The sequence below is a fragment of the Aquila chrysaetos genome, chromosome 3, assembly GCF_900496995.4.
Source record: "Aquila chrysaetos chrysaetos chromosome 3, bAquChr1.4, whole genome shotgun sequence".
Lineage (NCBI taxonomy): Eukaryota > Metazoa > Chordata > Aves > Accipitriformes > Accipitridae > Aquila > Aquila chrysaetos.
Genome location: NC_044006.1, coordinates 41,223,153 through 41,245,686, shown reverse-complemented (window position 1 = coordinate 41,245,686; position 22,534 = coordinate 41,223,153). Strand labels below are relative to the sequence as shown.

General features: G+C 38.8%; 2 protein-coding genes across 8 annotated transcripts in view; one reads left to right on the top strand and one right to left on the bottom strand.

The window, feature by feature from the left end:
- The window catches only part of TAX1BP1 (Tax1 binding protein 1), a 64,316-nt gene extending 58,585 nt beyond the window's left edge, over positions 1-5,731 (top strand). For all 7 annotated transcript variants that reach the window (XM_030008226.1, XM_030008223.1, XM_041122184.1 and 4 more), the window contains 2 exons: positions 3,832-3,917; positions 4,577-5,731. In XM_030008226.1, coding sequence (XP_029864086.1) covers positions 3,832-3,917; positions 4,577-4,778 — 288 coding nt within the window. In that variant the 3' untranslated portion in view covers positions 4,779-5,731. The remainder of the gene's footprint in view (positions 1-3,831; positions 3,918-4,576) is intronic.
- Positions 5,732-6,794: 1,063 nt separating this feature from the next.
- Positions 6,795-22,534, bottom strand: part of JAZF1 (JAZF zinc finger 1) — a 201,021-nt gene continuing 185,281 nt past the window's right edge. The window contains exons 4-5 of the mRNA XM_030010210.2: positions 16,303-16,472; positions 6,795-9,152 (exon numbers count right to left, since the gene is read on the bottom strand). Coding sequence (XP_029866070.1) covers positions 8,976-9,152; positions 16,303-16,472 — 347 coding nt within the window. The 3' untranslated portion in view covers positions 6,795-8,975. The remainder of the gene's footprint in view (positions 9,153-16,302; positions 16,473-22,534) is intronic.

Below are 22,534 nucleotides of genomic sequence, written 5' to 3'. Positions count from 1 at the left end.
CTTCAACTAACCTTCTCATTTTGGCTTTTGAGTCTTCAGGGGATGGTTTGTTTTACCATGGGAGAATGACTGGTTTTTAAATGTCATGCTGAAAAGCGTACATAACATCATTTATAAAAATAAAGAATGTATCATTGGTTATACTAGCTGGAAGAAACTGGGCACTAAGTGATTGTGAACCAAGATGAGTAAGATCTGTCCTCCCTTCATATAGTTCTGTTTTACAGGGTACACTTCAGGAGTTTTGTCCATCTGAAAGGACAGAAATAGACAGCTGTCAGAGTCCAATACAATGGGACATTTTCTGTGTTTTCCAGAAGTTCCAAGTTAGCACAGGATAGTGCATGAGAGTTTTTAGTTATTGGTGATTGTATACTGTTCACTGTAACTTGTAATTAGAATAGCTGTGAAATAATCTCAGACTAAGATAAAGTTGTCATTGTTACTGTTTGACCATTCTTTAAGTATACAGTAATCTCTGTAATATGCACTTTGAGGTATGCTCAATATAGATTTGCATTCTTCTTGTTTGGGTTAAGCATAACAAAAGGTTAAGAACTGATCAATCTTTATATACTTGGCCAAGAGCAAAAGTATACTGAAGAGACAGACCTTCCATATCTTACCAGCGTAGTATCAATACATATTTAGTATTGTCATTCTTACATTCTTACATCCTTATAGAAGCTACTATAAGGAACACACAGTATGATTTTTACAATTAATTGAACTGGATCGTGAGAAATCTATATCCTTAGGACATACCAAACTTAATGTTACTTTGACATCAGAAAAGCATTTTTTTTTTTTTTTTTTTAAACTGTTAATAACTTGCACTTGCCTTTTGTTGAAGCTAGTGCCTACAAGGCAGCAATGCAGGATAGCGCATGTGTGCCCATGTAGAGGAAAGCATCATATTCCTCAAATCAGTTTTTCAAAAAGCAATGAGGAGGAATGTTGTATTATTACACAGTAGGGCATCACACTCGCTAGAAGCTGAAAGAAAGGACAAAAGTTGTAAACAATTTTATCTTACCAGGTGACTAGCACTTGGGGGCAAAATACTGAACAAATAACTAAATTAACTAGAGTAAATAATGTGAAAAACCCACCCAAAACAAACTAAAAAACCCTACCCAGCCTATTAACACTTTATATAAGGTGGCCAGGCAGTGCTGATTTTTTAAGAATAAATTTTAAAATGCAAACCTTTGTATAAATTAGTTTGCATTTTGTTGATTCTAATTAAAATCACTGGTTTCCCAAGGACTGTGGTAGTAGAGTAGAAATATGCACGTGGGGAAGCTGATGCTAAAGCAGTTTACTTCTGCTGACACAGCTAATATAAATGGATGGAGGGCATTGGTAAGATCACTTCTACTTGAATAATGTGTTATAGGAACATATTTCATTTGCCACTCATTTGCCACATTTTAATCTTTGTGTAATGCATGCATAAAGACTGAGAGGTTTCCTTTTCTGATAGGGAAACTAAAATTTCTGTGGTATTCTAATATTTGTATGGAAGATGGATTCCTTCAGGAATGATGAGTTCTGTGTTCTGTTACAGTTGGGCATTCAGGTCAGTGGTTTCCTTCAGGTCTGTGTAAAGACTCTTTCTAAAAGTTGGGTTTTGTTGAATGCATTAATAATTTTGAATGGGAAAAGAGACCCATTTTTATCATAATTTACATAATTTAGGTTAATGCCCTTATATACAAAGTTAGTATTTAGCATTGGTATATCCTGACTCCTTGGTCAACTAAAATTAATAACCCTTAATATAATGAATAACCTATGCATTTGTCATTGGGTCTGCTAATCTGTCCTAAACAAAGCTTACTTAGGGAATTTGAGGCTGAAGAGCCCTTTTACCCGAGAAGTACCTCATTCACCTTGTCATTTTTAACCAAGTGTTAATAAGTGCTGTGACAAAAATGCCCCTGTGTTCAAGTAGTAACTGAATGACAAACAGTGAAGAATTATGAGAAAGTATTTTCTAGGGATTTAAATGTTAATTGGGCCTGTGTTTGTAGTGAAGCTATTTTTCTGAAGGAAGATGCACATTCATTTTCTCAGGTAAGTCCTGGTCTGCTTACAGTCTGGTATTCAGGAAATTTGTCATGGTTTTGGCACTACCTGTAGCATTGTAGCACAAGAGTACTTTAAATAGCTTTTCTTCTTTAATACACACATCCTATCTCTTTTGTGACAGAAGGAACAAATAACATTTAAAAACCCATATGCCCTTTTTACTGCAGGTGCAAAGCAAGCTAGACTGGAAAATATGTCTGTTGCTAGCATCTGTCACAGCAAGCCCCACTATCTGCCTAATGGAAATGTTAAATGGTTGAAATTAAACAGCTGTTGTCAGGAGAAGAAAAATATTGAGGGAATCTTCCCTTCTTACCCTGTTTCCATTAACTCTTCATAAGGACAAAGTATGTTAGCTTAAAAATGAAATATGTTTGAATATACATACTAGTTATCTGTATAAAACATACAGCATGTCTACTGTTATATATGGTCCCTTGCACATCTGTTTTTGAAGATCAGCTAAATAATTAATAATTCTTGCACGTAAGGCATGTTTGAGATGAAAAGGGAAGTGATGTAGGAGTTGGAGTTTCAAAAATCTTGCTGAATTTACCTGTATTCCCACCTTGAAAGGAGTAGGTTTTGTGCCGCATTATCTAATTGCAGAATGGAACCAAGATGCTGTATAATGAATGGTTTGATACTGCATAAAGAATGGGTTTACAAACACAGTTCTGATTTTCTTCCTTCTCCTTAAATTTATTTTCCTTCAGTGCTGTTTTCTTCCCCTAATTGTGTTTGCTTACATCAGTGTGTTTATTTAAATCTTAATTTGTAATAGTATCATCATGGAATAAAAAAACCAACCCCCAAACTCTCAAAACCTAAGTGCTCTGACCCCTTGCTTGTCAGAAGGGAACTCTCAGAATCCAGTCACTGTAGGTATTCTTCTTTTTTCTGCTTGAGAATTTCCTACTGCAGGCAGATTTCTTCCTCCTTTTGTGAGAAGTGAGGAGCAGCGTATTCCCTAGAGGCTGACCTGCCTTCCTAACCTGATCGAAGCTCTGAGGCAAACCTGCTTGTCCATCAGCAGAGCGATCCTCATCAGTGCCTGCTGCAGCTATTTATGTGCTGTTAGTGTCCATGAAGGGAGAGCACAACTGACAGAGCTGATGAGAGGAAGCAGCCGAACAGGGCAATTTAGCTGATGTGCCTGACGGCAGCGTGAAACGTGTGACATGCTTGGCTGGTGAGAGCAGCATAGGCAGATCGCTCAAAACTGACCGTTGGGAGGCAAGCACGTGAATCAAAATCAATGTCTTTTTTCCCCTTGCTGAAATTTAAATTGACAGATTCTTAAAGTCTGACGTGACATTCTATTGTCTAGAATTTATTTTTGAGTTTTAGCTCTTGATAAAATGCTATTACGGTTTGCAGTCTGATGCCCTGTGTTCAGTTCAACACAGGTTTTTCTGTTCCGACTTAGCCCCCGGGCGTTAACAGCGAGGTGACCTGCATTTCCTTAGTTACTGTGTTAGTAGAAGCATTCTAGCAGCACCGACACAGGTCTCTGCTCTAGGTACGTGGTCAAAGGGCAGTCAGTGTTTAGCTTTTCATGTTCATTAACCATGTCTTTTGTACACTAAAGTAAAACTTATGCTGCAGGGATTATAAAATGAAGGGTCAATTTCATCCATGTTTATGCCTGATTACAAAAATGCATATGAAAGAGAAAAAAAAAAAAGGCAGCTGCTTCTAGTGGGTATTATGTAACATACTTTCTTTTTGTAATAGGATGATGACAACACTGTACCTTCTGCTCCTGATCCTCCAAGTCTTCTCTTGCATGAACGTGGAACAGGTTTCTGCTTTGATTCCAGGTAAATGTTACCTTTTAGTGGTCTTTAATGGCATGGATAGGTTTCTATATAACTGGATTTTTTTTACTCGGGTGGGGGGTGGAGATGAAAAACTATTAAGCGTTTTCAATGCACGTTTGGTTTATAATTAATGATCAGAGAATATGCTGTGAGACTGGGAAGACTATTTGTGCTATACCTTATTTTGGTGGAATTTGGACAATTTTTTAAGTAAATGAATGAATAACTTTTGGTTTTTTTCCCTCTCTTTCCAACCTAATTGTGAACTTAAGTTTAGAGCTTTTATAAAGTGTTATGTTTGCTAAGAGCAAGCATTTATGAGCAGAGTGAGTGGTTTCCCATGAAACTGCTTGGCCATTAAGACATTCAATAGATTTGTATTCAGTGGTAGCTGGAATTATGTCAAAATTATGTTGCTTTTAAAATGCCAGGTTATTTTGGAACTCCTCTGTAAAACTACTTTAACTGTATTGAGCACTTTCAGTGAAGACATTTAAATTAACTGTATGATACTTGCTTAGATACAATGTGTGCTCAAATTTAAGTTTGTAGTAAAGCTGTTAACATTGGTGGCAGCAGGATCTTACTCTTCAATTTTCTTTTGCAGTAACACATTAAATAACTGTTTCCTCTTTCTTTCTCTCCACCTCCTCACGAAGCTTTGATGTGCACAAGAAATGCCCTCTTTGCGATGTGATGTTTCCACCTAACTATGATCAGAGCAAGTTTGAGGAACATGTTGAGAGCCACTGGAAGGTGTGCCCCATGTGCAGTGAGCAGTTCCCACCTGACTATGATCAGCAAGGGTTTGAGAGGCACGTGCAGACGCACTTTGATCAGAACGTATTAAATTTTGATTAAATACTTTGTTTTGCAGTGTAGCTTAAAAAAACCCCAACTTTGAGTAGTTCACCTATGGAACAAAAACAGTGCAGCTTTTCTGTAACAGTGCAAACTTCTTATTAAAAGCTAATGTAATGGGAACCTTGATAAATCGTGGCCATAAGCTGCTATTGGGTTATCCCTTCTCTCTACCTAACATTATACTAAAAAACACCTCCCAAACCCCACCTTGTTGTGTATGTAGCTATTTATTCCCCTACTTAGTGGAATTTGTAAGGACACAGGAATGACTTAGCCTCAGAAAAAATGAGACCAGCTTCATGATGCTCTTCAGCTATGTTAAAAAAAAAAAAAAAGCCACCAAAACACCTGTGGTTTCTCTTGACCATGATAACTAAGGCATGATTAAAAAATGTAATAAACAGATGTTTCTCCTAGCAAATTTGTGTAGTTTTTCAAGTAACAGTTAAATCAGAAAATTACATTACTTGCCCTATGAAAATATAGTTTTCTAGTACATTTCTGCAATGTAGATGCATGTACTGTGAGATTACATGCTTGCAACAAAAGGAATGGCAAATATGTCAGTCTTACATAGAGAATGTTGGCGTTAAGGGATAATGTTAAATTAAGTACGTTATACCTTAAGGCAGTATTTTTGAGTTGAAAGAAACTGCTGTGCTTAAATGCCTAAAAATAATTGTTTAAAAAAAAAAAAATCATTGCTCTTGCGTTGCAGTTGCATTCAGTAGAAAATATTGTTAATTTTCACAACAGTGAATTGTGTTCCTTTTGGCTTAGGGCTTTTAAAACTGTCTGCATTTTAACTCTATGTATTTCTTTCCAGTAAGTAAAAACATGTGTGTATATCTAAACATTTTATATTTACTTTAACTGATTAAGTAAGTAAATTTTGCTTTCCACTTGTTGTACAGTAGTCTTGTTACATTAAAAGCAAAATTACTCATGGAGTCAGTGGTCCTTTTTTTCCTGCTGCTCATTTTGAAATAAAACAGAGTTTAGGCTTTACGTGCTTACAGTAAATGATGTTTCAGCTTCCTATGACAAAGAAACTGTTGCTCACATCTATTTATGTTCTTTGAGAGACTCGGGGATTAAGGTTTTGAGTAGCTTCTGTTGTCTGGAGTTCTCTTGTGAACATGTGCAATATCCTGCTCAATGCAGGATTTATTAAAAACTGCATGACATAGATAAATTGCAGTGTCTTGGGTAGCAGCTACTGTATCAGTCCTTGTGTTCCATTTTAAGTCTTAGATTTTTTTTTTTTTTTTTTAACTGTGAACTTCATGTCAAGAGATGGTCTGAGGTAAGGCGTGGAAGTACTGAAAGAATATTTTGTATATTTTTTCTTACCATAACTCAACAGCATATGAAAATGGTTAGAACAGGCTCTAAAACCAAAATATTATTAGTTATCGTATTATTAAAGACTTGTGAAGTCTCACACAGGCAGGACAACCTCAAAACCTGAGTGTGCCAAACCAGTGACTTCTCTTAGATGTGTGTGTGTATATACAGGGAATTACTGAAACAGTTTCCCTGTTAAATAGCCACCCTGACACAGCTGCTTACAGTAAGTTTGCAGGTACATGACAGAAGCCAAATACCTCTACCACAACCTCACTGAATTAGAGGTGTGATGATTTCTCCTTTCATGGTGATGGCCACTTCATTCCTGAAAACCTTCAGAACAAAGGTAACCCATATCCTACCATTAAAAGGGGGGCTTCTGTAGCATCAGTCCAAATTTTATCTGGTGATGTTGGAAGGGAACAGCCTGTGAAATCTGAAGTCCTTTTGACTGCTTAAATCAAAATACTTAATTTTTTTTTTTTTTCTCCAGGCTGTAGCATTCTGTATAATTTTATGCATAAGTGGTGTAGTGCTTAAGTTCCTTCAGGTGTTTATTGAATACAGAGTTTGATGATACCAAAGTAAAATACACAAATAAAAGACTGTATACAGCCCAAGAACTTAACTCTTGAGGGTAGTAATGAGTAAAGAGCAGTTGTCTTGGGTCAGAGGCAGTTTATTTTAAATGTGATTTGATTTACATTTATAAGCAGCTTTCTTGACAGGAATTCTTTAAGTAAGTTGCCTTCAGTTCTAAAACAAACCTCTGTCACTTTCAAACTTAAAGTACTTTGTCCCCAACAAAACATATGAAAATATAATTTAAAGCACATTTTTCACAGACACAGTACAATACATTCACTATACACAGTATAACAAAATAGTCCCATCTTTACCTGTTTAATAATACTGTCACAATGAATAGGTAAATAGAAACTGGAATTTCATTTTTATAGTTCAAAGGAATTTACATGCAACAATGACGTTTTATGACTGTTTAGCTGTTGAACGAACTTACCCAGCCTGTAGTTTCTTGCACTAGGAGCAGAGCCAGAAGGTATTTGTTGGCCAGATCTGTTGCCAAAACTGCAGAAGGTGGGAAGCAGCCACCTGGGGCCCCTTGTGTACCAGTAACTCTCATGTCTGGATCATCCTCTAAACCTGGCTGACAGCACCGCACAAGGTGAGCACTGTCACCTCTCCAGGATCTGAAAAAGTGGCGTTTCCTTTGAAACGCTTATTCATTAGGATGATTCCTAAGTGTTTTAATGGGACTTTTACTCTGCTGGAGAATAGGTAATTGTCATCCTTACAAAGTTTTCCTTTAAAGCTTTGGAAAAAAACAGAGGGAAAGCTCATTCCTCCTTTATTTGAGCTTGCTTTTGCACTTCCTTAAAAGAACAGGAACCAAGCAAAGGCGGTTACTGTGTTTAACACAGCGAGTTCCTCCCTAACCCTCACTGTGTGAGAAATGGTGCTGGGCTGGGGGGGGGTGCCACCTCCCCTCCTGGCCAGCTGAACTCCAAGAATAGCACTTGTGAGAGAAGAACGCTCAAGGCAGGATGGTAAGCAACAAATGTTCAGGTATGGTCCAGACACGAAGCGCTCTCATGTTGGCTTTTGTTTTAAGTAAGTCAGTCTCTGACCACCTGCTGCAAGAAGCACTTAATCTTCAATAAGGCTCATATGTCATATTTCAGCAAAATGAATCGTAAAGCTAAACAGACACTTCCCAATGGAATGCAGTGACCTACAATGAGAAGCAAAAAAATGCACAAAGAAAATCTCAAAATACAATGAATGTGAGGGAGAGGCATTAGAAACTCCCTTAGCACAAATAATGGACCTCCTTAAACCATGCGTAGAATTTTTAATTTTTATTTGCAACCACAGGCACATGCTCGTACAGTAGTTGCAAGAATTGGCAACACATAAAACATTAAATCTGTTGGCAATAGAGAACTACAAAGTGCTTTAAAACTTCATCTGAGATGAAGATAATTGTTTCTCACACACACATGAATTTGCACTTAAGTATTTCCAAGTGTCTTTCTAACAGATAGTTCAGGGGTAAATATTTAGTTGGACTGGGATATTGGTCCTCAAAAGTTTGATGGGCATGAACATAATATGATGTCTTGTACAAAAAAAAAAAGTAGTAATTTCTAACACTAAAGTGATTGTTTACTAGTTTGAATGGCAAGATTTTCAGCATTTCAAGAGGGAGAAAAAAAAGATTTGCAAGATAATATAAAATACAGCAAGCACACCTTTTTATGTATGTTATTTAAGTATGAAAATATTTTTAGCATATTATGTTAAACATTCTCTTATTTATATTTCCATTACCTAAAAGACTTGCTACTCCACTGATAACTCCATTATGTAAGGCATGTTAACTATCGTTTGACGAGGGTGGTATCGTTTTGGTTTTGCACACACATTGACAGATGCATTGAAAGTCTTCATCACATTACAATCTTGAAAGGATGTCAGTGCCAAGCTCTCCTCCTCTCACTCCTATTCAACACTTCAGTACAACTAAATACGCAACGCCCCCCTAATTTTTTTTTTGTTTGTTTTGGAGAAAAATGTTCTGAAGAACCTATAGCTTTTATAGCACCTTATCTCAAAGTAATGAAAATGGGTATGATGATTACATGTGCAAATGTACAAAATCATTAACTCTACAAAGATACATCATTCCAAAATTACAGAAAATTTTAAAGCATGCATTTTATTTTTTTAAAGGGTTGCTGAGTGCTTCCCCTGAAAAAGGTGGCTGTTCTCAAAATCAGCAACTGCTGGTGAGGATTTCTTGGCACATTTGTGACCAGCATGTTATTGCTGCATCTTCCTGATAATCTCAGCAGACACGGGGGGATGGAAATTGATTGTGTGGTGCCGCAGGCCCTGAGCTGTCTTGTAACTCTTTCCACAGCGACATTTGAATGGTTTGCGTACGCGGATTTGCGTTCTGTGGCCGTTCTTGGCATGGTACTTTATACCGTTCACATTCTGTGAGTGAGAAAGTAAAATGTTAGTGGTCAAGTGGTCTGATAATGGCTTAGCTTTCAGTTAAAAAACAAAAATTGATTAATGTTGTGTGCAAAAAGCACACAAATTGCTAGGAACTCCCACTAGGTGTTATGCATGTGTTGTGTTTTCAAGATACGAGGTGGGACAAGAAGGAGAATAATCTGTGCCATTCTAACACGTGGAACTTAGCTACCTGGGTAATTCTGATTTTTATCTCCCAACATATGGCACTTTCCAAAAAATACTATTTAATGGGCTCACACATGGATGTTCTTTGCTTCCTGACATTTTTTCATAGAGCATTGACAAATTTTATTCAGAAGTTCATTTACAAGCAAACAAAGAATTGGCATGGGGACTCGAGTCACGCTTCTTCAAAAAGCTGAATCTACCCCCATGGTGTGTTTGTTCTGTTTTGTGTCATTGTTTCTAGATATGTCTTTAGGCACCAGCAAATTCTGATAGTTTGCACATTGTCTCCAAAGAATTAACTGCAGGGAACACTTAACTCAAAGAGTTACACAGGGGCACTAGAAAATAATCCAGAGAAGCTGTCTTCAAAATAGCTATTGTTTGGGAATATTCTACAGCTAAACTAGGTAACTGATCTCCACTAGTTTGGACAGAAAGAGCAAAAGACAGCACCACAACACACCGTTACACTGCCAAGGTCAGGGAACAGGCAACACTTTTTCTAGATTAATCAAGAACCTTAACATAAATCAAAATTGTACCCCTGTCCTCCTTTTCACATATGTCTGGCAAAAATGGAAGAAGGTGTTGTGGTCTCAACAGCTGTTGTGAAACTGCTTTATGTAGGATTCGTCTTACTGGAGTCTGTCTTATCTGCTTCCACTAAAAGAGCTTGGATTTTTTGAAAAATAAGGACAGGCAAACTGTCTTTCATTAGAGCTTCTCCTAGGAAGAAACCAAAGAAGATGCCAAGACAATTTGTGACAAAAAGATACAGCTCCGAGGCTCTACTGTGTCCTCTCTAAAGCTTCCAGATACGTATCTCAGGCTTTTAAAAAAATCCTAGAATCGATTAACAGCCTGGATATTAATTAACCCACTAAATTAAGCTTCAGGGATTTTGTCTTTGCTGAACCACTGCCTTGTGTTACATATAATAAAAAGTCCCCTTGGCTCTTTAGGCAACCGGTTTTATCAACGCGCAGCTTACAGTAAGTGAAAGCTCCAGCTTGGAACTCACAGCAATTAGACAATTTGTTTAAAAAAAAAAAAAAGGAAAAAGCCTTCAGTAAACAGAACAGAGCTACAACTCCTAAAACTTCAGAAGACTCTATATACATCAGAAAGCAAACCCCAGAAAGGCACGAGGTTAACACCTTCAATACCACACCCCTCCTGCCAACGCTTCCTGTTCTCCTCTCCTACCTCCTAATCCAGCTTACTCTGAGTCAGAATCTCAAGTGTTATGTCCCACTCCTGAGAGAGACAGTCCCTGTGTGTGCTGCCCTCCACTGCCCTGCTCTAACCACAGCTCACAACAGCAAAGGAGAAGTATAAGGAACTTGGAAGGAAAGTAGGGAGGAGTGTAATTGCAAGAGAAGCTGCCCAGTCTCCCAGATAGCTATGTGTTCTCACCTTACAACGTAAAATGCTGGTCCTTATTTATTACACGTTAACTGTGCCATGGCAGCAATATATTTTTAATCTTTAAGCAAAAACAGTTCTCCGGTTTCAGTCATAAAGTTGAGCGTGGTACTGTTCTCATCAGAGCTCATAACGCCCAGTGTAATCTGTACCACTGAAGCGGCATTTTAGGGCAGCCTGGGTGTCTGGAGAGGCTGATTTGTGGAAATCCTTTAGAAGGAAAAACTTAGCCTAAAATATCCACCCTGGAAAAAGGCTATGGGACAAGACTCCAAGCAACTGCTCTGCCCAGAAATTCATGCTTCTCTAGAGCATCCAGGCACTGAATCCTCACTTGAAGCTGCAAATCCAGCCCCCAAATTGTCCTTTACATCCTTAAAAATACTGGATGACAACTGCACAGCTGTCATCTGAGATGTGGGAGACGAGAATCTTTAAGTCTTCAATACAAACCAGACAGAAGGATACGAGCCGTTAGTGCAGGTTACTTCTGGGTGAAGAGCATTCAGAGGAGGTAGAAGGCCGTACCACCAACACAGACGAGAGCACATCAAACCTACAACTCGTCCTCAAGAGCAGTCAAGTGAATTCCCTGCAAGTTATCTGAGATCCTGAGGCAGATTTTGGATGGTTTTGCACATAGTTACAACTTCAGCACCTGCAGGACTGTTGAGGTGAGGAGGCCGGGGATGTCACTGGATGGCATGAGGACTGTCATAAGGCCTCTGTCAACAGCTAAGTACCATTAAGGACCTGCACCTCCAAAGAAGAGAAAATCTGGGGGTGATCTGCTAAACTTTTGCTACTGTGGTGAAATTTTAAACACAAAGTTATCCCTAAACCCTATATATAGTTTGGAAACTACAGAAACCTGTTTAGACTTTTAATTTTTGTAAGAAATCACTTTAACATACTTGTAAATGAGTATCAAATGCTACAGATGCCATAAATCTGCAATCACAAATATCCCCCCTATTCCATGCCAATGGTACTCTCCTGATCCAGATTTTTTAATGATCCACTCAGCCTCTACTATAGAGTACACCACATGCTTTGATGAAGAGGGAAAAGTACTTTCAGGCAGAAAAAATTAAGGAAATGCTAAACCAGAAGCCTGTGTGGAATGAATTGGGCCATGGAAGGTTTGAAAAATAGTAAACCACGCAGAGTATGAGGAGCTAGTATGACATGAAATTTGACCTGTACTCCTAAAAGAAAACTGTTGTTAGAATTACAGTCCACTCTTCAGCACTTTTTCCACTGCTGTAATGTAAACACTTTGTTGTACGTCTGGGTTGAGTTTGTTGAGGTATGGCAAAACCCACTGCCAAACTCATACATCATTTTTATTGCTCCAGTTACTTAGATTGCTCATTATTTACTCTCACAAATGATTGAGGAAGAAGATGGCAGTATAGAACGGCACTCTAAAAACTAAAACAGGAGGAAACAATTATTAACCTGGGACCAAATCAGGAGGAGATACGGAAGTTTAGACTGGCACTACCTGGTTTGCATGGACACAAGGGCACTTGCTGCGCAGGGCCCCTTGCACGGCAGTACTCATGAGGCCACTACACTGCAGAAGGTGTGAGAGCTTGCCACCCGCTTCACGTAGGAACACAGACATCAAGGATGGTCTGGGAGGGTTTCTTGTTTCAGGACTTGGACATCATACATGTTTTTATATCTCTTGGCTGTTCCCCCCAAAGTTTTCTTTGTGGGTCCAGTTCCTCTTTGCTCAACTTGCAAGCTCTGGCTTGCTCCTTTCTTTTAATTAAATTCCCTTCTTTCCCTCTCACTTCAATATTCTCCCTCCCTAAGCTCTGCTGAGTGTCACTGCTCTTACATCAGCCTTCCTGGGGGGTTTGCCCACACAACAGGCCTAGGACCTTCGTCCCATTACCTGCCAGAAAGACAAGCCCAATGTCTCGGCATTCTTGGAAGGTACCACTTCTCCTCTTGCCCAAGGCCAAAAGCAGTTATGCATATAAGCTACATTTTATATGTACGGTAATCTATTATTCTTGTGTTATTGTATTTGCACAAACTAGAAAAATTATGACAAATAGTCCAGTGTTTTCTCTATAATAGTACATATGCATTATCCGTGGGGTTTTTTTTGTATCTATTATCTATCAAACTTCATTTGCCCTTTGGAAGTTGCCCAAGTAAGTTTATGTACAGCATTTACGCCTTTTGAATGTCTTTCTCCAGAGCTAAAGATCAAATACCTGACACACATAGGTGGTATTGAATAAAATACCAAAATTGCCAGCTTCATAAATCCACACTTTAGCTCCTACAGGTGGCATTTTGCAAAGCACATTAACAACTCAATACCCACAGACTTCTGGACAGGTCGTCTAAATGTGGATGTAAAGCGAAAATTTGGTGAGGGTGAACTCCAAAGAAACAAGGCTAAGATCTTTGGGTTCCTTTAAATCACACAGATGATCTTTTCAAAAATCAAATACAAATCATATGAGCAAAAAAAAAAAAATAATCCATAAATGTAAAACTATAAAATACTTATAAATTTGTTCTCTAGTTCAGTAACCATAATTAGAGAAGAAGCAAGCAAGCTTGAGAAATTAGTTCAGAGGCTTCTGTTTTAAGCATTTAGAAGTCAGTGTGTTCCAGATTAATTTAGCTGTTTCCAACTATCCCACAAACAAATTTACAAATAATTAAAAAAGCACTTCCCCCCACCCCGAACCTTCAGCTTCTCATTAAAATCTGTGCCATACTATATAGGGGGCTTAGTACCTATAAATATTTTAAGCAAGCAATTTTATTTCTTAAAAAAAAAAAAAAGTTCCCAAAGAACAACTAAATGTTTATGACCCACTTCTACTGCACTGCTTATGGGAGACTGCCAAGAGATAGCAGCTGGGCAGGAGGCCAGTAGGGTTTTCTGATACTCATCTGGGCTTGTGTATAAACACGTTCTCACTAGTTTCCGTTGTCCACCCCAGCCCATTCCTTGGGAGTATTTGTTGTACTCATTCTTGTCTTATTTACCTTTCCCTAATGACTTTTCAGTGCAGAGGCCATCTTTTATCCTTGTACATTGTTTGCAAAAAGGAGCCCCATCCCTACTGGGTCCTTTAAGCAGTACTGTAATACAAATAACACATCTAAAAATAATGTTTCTGCTTCTCAAATGTACGTCACCTAAGGCCAGACAAAAGAAAACTGTGTATATCCTCCTTTCCTCCTCGCTCCCTAAAGGAATGCATCCTTTCTCAGCCGTAAAGTGAGCCTGGCAATTACTGTATGTGCATGTCCGTGTTCCTGTTTGGAGCTCTATAATTGTTTTACAGCCCTGCCTGTGATTATCCAGTACCCACCAGAAAATCCCAGTGCTTTGATCACAGGACTCCCTACCCAGACTCCACAAATAATTCATCAGAGGAGGGGGTTAAGCAGAAGGAAGATGAAGAGGAAACAAGAAACACAGCTGACACAAAGCTAAAAGGAAGGAAACAAAAGATAAAAATGTAAAGAGAAAAAAAATTAGGCTGAAAAGAAAAAAGGGAGGAAACAGAACCCACAGAAAAGAGAAATGAGGTGAGGCAGAGTTTAAGGACATGTGTTTTCCTATCAGGACTAAACAGAGGTGAGTCTCTTAGGAAAACATGGTACTTTTTATTTGCTGCTGCTCTCTGTCTGTCAGCCTCTCTAAGGGTCGTTAATTTGCTCCCTGTCTGACTGTTCTAACGTTAATGGTGTACAAGATACCCCTTAGACAGTCCTCATGCATTTGAGATGAAGGTAGTGAGATAGCAGAAGCAGGCAGAAACAGCTTGCTTATTTGGGCAATAAAAAGACAGAGGGCTGGCAGTCAAACAGAGAACAGACAGGATATAGCAAATTACAGGGTTCTCCTTCTAGCCTTTGCCATTAAGTGAATGTTTTCTGCAATGCATAGATGCCCTGTGGGCACAGTGACTTCTAACAATCACCATGGCTTGTTTGCTTCCTGGGCTAGGGATTTAGCTTTTATACTATACCCTTCATCTAGCACAGCTTCTACCACACGCAAGAAAAGTATTAATCTTGAATAACATGGGTATATCTGCAACGTAATACTTGCAAATAGTCTGAAAACATCTTTCCCTCTGCCCTGCCCCTGGACATGGTTTTCAGTTTTTCCTCAACTGAAGAGAATAACCATTACATAATTAAGGCTAATCTCTGCAAAAAAAAGACTTGTATGTCACTAAGGAATGAGCACACTGCTTTCTTCCTCATGTTTTAAGTAAGCATTGTCAGTATTAATTATCTGTATATGAATCTGAGTCTTGTGATTTGCTGCCATGGGAGCTGCCGCAGTCCAGAACAGCTGCAGCATCACTGAAACACGTTTTCATCCACTACACGGCTTCAGGCACAGTTTATTCATTCTTGTCACAACTGTTTTATCTCAAATGTTATTGGTCTTTCTATATTTTTCTTTCATATTTCTGTTCTAAGTCCCTACTTTTCAGTTATTTAAAGGAGAAGACATAAAATAAAACTAGTATAAAACCAATGCAACCACCGCTGCTTTTTCTAGGGTATAGGTCAGTGGTTGAATTTTCCAGTACTTCATGCAAAGACTTTAGGAAATGATTTAGAGGAACTGTGCCAACATGCTATTTCTGTTCCCAAATGTCAATGACTATAGAATACCATACTGAAGTCCAAGCTGTTCAATACAATTTCATCTGTCTCTGCACCAGTTCACATGAAGCAATACTCCTGTCCTCGCAACTTCATGGCATGTTCTATACCAGCCATCTCAAGGTTCAAATTAAAGATGTTTCACTTCCATAAACAGACAAAAATTTCTCGTGATCGAGGGTAATTAAAAAGGGGGTGGTGGTAGGGAATTGTTTCCCAGCATGTCACGCAGAGGGATGCAAGCCCTGCACATGGGGCCAGACACACTGACAGCTGTGCAGACAGGTCACGGGGACTTGGACCCAGGACAGAATGATGCCAGAACTTCTCCAAGGCTCTGCCTTCCCGAGGTGACCTCTGACTTGCAAAACATTAACCACCACCTTCCGCACATCACCTTTACCAAGAAAAGTACCCTGGGCATAGTCTCACTAAAAGGAGAGGCAGTATCTCTAGCAGTTAAGCAGAAGGAATTCACTGTCTCTGGAAGGAATTAGTGTCTCTGAAAGGGACCCAAGAGATTATTTTGCTGGTAGTACCTCCTGCATTCTGCAGTTAGTTTGTCTAAATAATAGAAAGCTAGTTAAAATGTGTAAAGCAAAAGAGTCACTATATGTAATCTCTCTTGACAGAGAGGGATGCAAAAGGCTACATCCTTTGTAAAACTGGTAACTTGGCTGTGCTTGAGAGGAAACCAGTCAATAAAATATGTACTCTGCTAAAATACCACAAAAATAAATGTGAAAAGTCTATTAAACAAGAAAAGTAAAAATTGATTTTAGAGTCTTCCCCCCCTGTCCCGCTACATCAGCAGGAAATAAGGTAGGTCTGCACTACTGCTTACCTTATATCTTTTTTTACATCCAGGAACAGGACAGGCAAAAGGTTTCTCATCCCCTCCATTCATGCACATTGAACTAAGGATAGCTTCAGAGCTGATAGCACTTTCTGTAGTCCAGGACTCATCACTGTCTGATTCTTCATAGTCTACTTCCTCCTCATCATATTCACTACCTAGAAAAGCAGGGTTGTGAGATAAAACAAGAATAAATAAGAGCACAGCAAGATAACACATTCTGCATTTATTACATCAGTTACAATGACTTGTAATATCCCCACTTTTGTCTTTGCTGGAAGACAGTTATTTTTAATTTTCTAAACCTATCTTTCTTATAGTTATTTATTCCTTCATAAAGACACCAGTGGTTCTTTTTCTAATAACTAGGACAGGCATTATTAATATATCTTCATAAACTGTTAACTGTGTGGCATAGAAAGTTCGAAGGACTGATTTTAAAATACAATTTCATTACTCCTCAAACACCAGGATCCTTCCGTCTTTCCCAGTGCCCAAACAGAAAATGTGGTGTCCCCCCCTCCCCGCAATTAAAGCTACTTTTAAGGCTTTTCTTTATGCAATACAATACTGAAGAGCATAATTCTACAGATCATAAACAGTGTAAAATAATATGTTGACAAGTCCTAATGCATTTACTAGCCCTTTGGAATTAATAGGAATTATAGCAGAACATTAATAAGAATTATATTGTAGCAATTATAGTTGTGAAATTCATTCCCTCAGGTGTGGGGATAAATTGCATTGTGTGGCTGCCCTGAACAGACCGCATTATGTTCCAGATATGCTACGACAGCCATTTGAGCAGCTGGTGCTGAGTTTATTTATTATTTTTAATTGCAATAACTATTAATGAAATCCTCTGAAGAAGTTAAATGTGAAACAAGAGAAATTAGGAAAGCAGAATTCCAACTATAAAAATACAGTTAAAAAAAAAAAAAAGCAGGGGAGGGAAGAGCCCCAGCTGATTAAAAAGAAAATATATGCACAGAGGGAGAGAGAGGGAAAGCTGAGGGAAACTTCTGTGGTGTCAGCAGGAGGTGGTGCTGTGTTTCCCCTCCCCTTTCGTCTTTCCCTTTCCCAGCTCTGCTAAATTTTATCCTTTCTGCTGAAAGACAATTTGGCTCTGAGTGCTGGAATAACTCCTGTTATTAAAGACAGTTATGTGACACTTGCATGGCTCTATTTGGTTCCCTCATATGCCCTTTAAGTGCACGCCTCTAAGCAGCTCTACACGCGGAGAAGAAAATGCAGACAGATGCCTCATGGCACTTTAAAAAAGAAACGTCCTGACTTCACAGAGAAAACCCATGCTGCAATGTACAACGAGGTCTTTGGGGTTTTTTTGCTTACACACCTATCATCTCAGATTTTTCCCTTCGGATTCCCCCTCCCCCAGTACTCTCACTTAGACTCGGCACCTCTCCATCACTGAGTAAAAACGCATGTTAACTGGTAGCTGCAAGTACTCGGGGCTCCTGAGCTTTAATGAGATACTGTAAGTTCGCTTACAGATGTCAGGCTATCCACGTTTCTTTCCTGTGGTTTTCATCCATACAGGGTGGTGCACAGATGAGGAAAGATGGATGGTTTCCCACCGTCAACAACTGTCGACATGAGCGCACGCACACACGCTCTGCAGCACATCTGGAAAACTCTGCCCTGCTGACTGAGACTCCTTATCCCACACCGAATGAGCGAAAGCCAAAGAAAGCATTATTGACCTCTTAAAATATTTCTGAACTCTAGGAACAGTTAACCTAAAATGAAGTTAAGAGTTGTTATAGTTTAATTAACTAATAAAAAAATGGAGGCAAAACCACAACTCTGCTTCTACGATTTCCTGCCCTTGATTGTATCTTGATGGAAAAAATTCCTCAAGCTGTTCCTTTCAAACTTTTTAGCTCAGTGGTTTTTTTTTAAGCAAACGCAACAGAAAACCCTATTGTAAATACACATATGCACTCCTAGGATGAGAAAATACACAATTCTAAACACTGATACCAACAATTTCTGCCATTATAGTCACCCCCCTTGTAAGCCTCCTTAAGAGGGGGTGATTTCCTCCCAAAGAAAACATCATTTGAGACTGTAAGACATCTACTAATGATATCACTACTTTTAGTGGTAACAGGGAGCATGCTTTTATAAAACAACAATTGGTGCTCTATAAAACTTAATATGCAATATGGTATATAAGGGAAAAGATACATAGAACAGTGGGGAGAAGCAGCAATCATTGAAATTATGTATTTCCATAGGTTTTCCTGTATTTTCAGGGCATCCTTTTAATTTTTCTAATAACTTTGTACAGTGAGACCCAATTCTGTAACAACTTTTGCTCATGCTTTTGCTCATGCTTTCAGGTAGACACATTGAAGCACAGAGACAAAAGAAACCAAACCACGTGCATAAGCATCTGTGAGATCAGACCATCGTTATGGTTTTCTTTTAATTAGCTTACCTGCACAAAAATGCAAGATTTTGTCCAGTGTACTCAAGAGTCATTTAAAGTATAAGCAATATAAGCAGTATAATATATATAATATACAATATTATATAATATATATAATATATTGCAGTATAAGCAATGCTCTGTTGTCTTAAGTTTTTAAATCCAGACTTGTCACTATGGATTTTACAAATATGATGAGCTTTTTCAAGTATGAATAACCATATAAATACATATTCTTGCAAAAACCAGTAATACTAATGGTGCCAAGTACCTGAAAGGCATATTAATTTATACAAAGCTGGAACTGCAGTCTATCACTGCTTTTATCTAACAGTATCCTACTGAATTCAACTGCTTGTACTGTTTTTTAAAAAAAAAAAAAAATTCAAAATCCCAAAATGTATTGAAAAGGGTCTTGGTATAAACAAAATGCAAAAAACTTCCTGTCTTGAAAAAAATTCATTAGCAATAAAAATTTATCCTTTAAAGAATTATGTTGTTTCAGTTGCCATAGAAAAACAACACTGATTTAGTCAGGCTTTTAACTGATTCTGCCTCAGAATTTCATTTCCTCAGTTGTCAGTGCCTAAGAGCAGCAACCCATGCGGTGCCTCACTGATTGCATGCAACACATTGCGGGGGGGGCAGGGGGAAGAGGAAAAACAAAAAGCACAACACACAGGTTGGTGCTGCCATAATAAACAGCCCCTAGATGAGGTATTTTAATTAAGTACTGTAAGGCCGAGGATGGTGGCTTTGCAAAGCCGTTCCCACGCCAAGCAGGAGTCCCTGGCCCTCAGCTACACGTCAGGTGTAGAAACTGCAACCTGAGCTGCCGGCTGCCGCTGACTCCTTCGGGCAGCTTGCCAGGGTACCAGCAGTGCGCTGAAGGGGAAGTGCACAGCAGTGCACTTTGATCAAGATATAGCTTGCTTGCTTTCTTTTTTTAAACTTGGTTGGCATTTCACAATAATAATTGTAAATATTTACTTTTTAAAAGGGAAAAAAAAATTAAGCACCTTTGCATCTAACCTATGGCCTGTTCCAGGGCGTAACAACTGCATGACTTGGACAAGTAGTTGCAATAACTCTTAAGAGAGCTCTGAGAGAGCTGGCTCACTGATCTCCACTTGGACATTGCCATGCACGTGGAAAATGGGATGCTCTGCTGGGGCAACGCTGCCCTTCTGGGGGACTGAGCAGAGACATTCCTGTAGCACATGCGCTTATGGCCTAACCGTTTTTTCATCCTGGTTGGGAGGCAGACTGATCATTCCCCCCCATCAGTACTCAAAGGAAAAATACCGGAATTATGCTTCAGAAGTCTGAATAGTAAAAAAATCCCCCAAACTCAACAACACACATTTCTCGAAGATGAAGAGTCTAAATATCTGGCGGGGAAAGGCTGATAGAGAAGCACGTGCTTTCAGCAAGGCAGTGTACAAATACACAATATTATTACCGTAACTAAATACTAGTTCTACAATAGCAAGAAAACTGCCTTCTTACTGTAGCTTGCACTGCTCTCCTCTGGCAATGCTCTTTCCAAGGCTAGCTAGCTCGTTGCTTTTTAACATATCCAGTTTCATCATCTGGCTTTCATTCAGAGACCCTGCATAGTTCTACCTCAGCCTAACCTAAACCCACTGCTTTATTATCCAAATGACTCAGTAACATCTTCGTAATATTGCCCCCACCCTCGCATGCAATATTCCTTCAGCCCTGGCACACAAAGCCATTTCCCCCTTCCTCACTCCAGTAGCCTTGCCAAAAGGCTCACTTCATCTGTGCTGCCCCCAGCAGATTAAAAAATGAAACAAAAGAAAACAAAGGCAAGGAAAGAATGCTAGTTTGGGGTTTTTTTTCTGGAATTGTCCATGCTGAGACAATGCTACTGCTCCTCAAAGAGGAGGTGGACTCCACTGGTGGAGATGGAACTGAGGTGGGCATGGACTTGAGGTGGACACCACTAGGCACACCTCGCATAGTATGCCATATCAGACCCAGGTATTATATAAAATTACTAGTTATGAAAAGACAGAAAACATACAGGATCACAAAGTCTTCTGGCAAGTTATTTCTCTTTTAATTTTTATGCTGCATTTAAACACAACCCATCACAAACGAGAAGGCTGGCTGCATCACAGCAGTTTATTTGCCAAAAGTAAACACATGCACAAAAAGGGATTATGATTATTGCCTGCATGGTAAGAAGTCTTTGTAGTGTGATGAAAAGCAAAGTTGCACCATAAAGACTTGCTCTATCTCTTCTTTCAGTCAGTTTTGCTATTGAAATCAGAAATAGAATCACTTAATCCTACAGCAAAGATCTCACCTCTTGAATGCCCATCTACTACTTTTTCCAGTAGATGAAGTCAGTAATTTAAATAGCTCAGAAACATTTTGCAGATAGTTAATAATTTGACATTCTGGAATAGACAACATCCCAGCTACACTGGTGAAAATCTGGAGCCTTATCTTTTATGTTTCTGGGGTTTACTTGGTATTCACACCACTGTAGCCAAGATAAATTCTGCCTTTTGCATGAGTGAATTCATTCCACCATGAGGTTTACAAAGGATTTTGCCCCTCAACTTTGAATGAATCTTGGTTCTAAGCAGGTGCACATCATTTGTAAGTTATGTCACTTTTAAAATCTAAAGACTTCTATACTGTGCCTTGAAATATAAAAAAGACAAAGCTGATTAAAACCAGCACAAGCTTGACCTCGGATCAAGAACATTACAAGTTCTTCCTTTCTCCTCCCATGAAGAAAAACAAACCCAAAACATCCTTGCCAATTATTTTTGTGACCAGAAAGCATACATTTAAGTATACAATGAATAACTATGAGCAAATAGCTTACTGCAGTGGGAACCAACATTGCTAGTGTCACTGAAAGTTCATGGTAATTCCAATGATCTCTCATAAAAATTCAGCTTCACACTTTGTCCCGTGCGGGACTTGCAGTTTGTATTTCATAGAAACAGTTTTATGAGAGCACTTCTTATGTTAAGAAGTTGCATTCCCACATACTGTGACAGCTTCCTTGATAAAAAAAAAGAATTATTAATATTATGTGAATTTTGGTCTAACACTAAAGCACATTTATGAATTTGTCAAACTTCTTCCCTCTGTGCCCATGGATGCAGAGTCTCCTCCATGCTCACCAGCAGGGAGAATGTTCCCACAGCTGATACTCATTGCTGATCTAAAGACATATCAAGTCATTCAAAATGAAATATTCTTCCTTTATATAAAGCACAGGAAATAAATGCTAGGAGCAATGAAATACAAAACAGTTAAAGAACTTGTGTCACGGCTGCTATGCAAGTCTTTAGTCTAGAAGCTGTAGCAGGACTCTCTTGGCTGCAAGCTGGTATGGGTGGCACAATGCATTGGTTCTGCAAACTCAGGCAACAAATTTCAGACACTGGATCATCCAAACAGACTAAGCTAGGGTTTTTCCTTTGCTTGCTTGCTTGTTTTGGGGGCAGGAGGAAAAGGGGACTCAGAGGACAGAAAGTGTTTTTTAGCTTTTGTGAAAGGTCCATTCAGATTAGTTTCTTGTATTTTCAAAAATACTATTATCATTCACGTCCACGAAGATGATGTAAACACATATGTAATACAAGTGAAGAAAACCCAGGGCAGTTTAAACAGAGCACTGTGTAGTGCTACAGACACTGATATTTTAGATTGCAAGTGCAATTCCAGTGTTTGGATTAAGCACCTATATAAAGCGAGCACCAGCTTCACCATGGT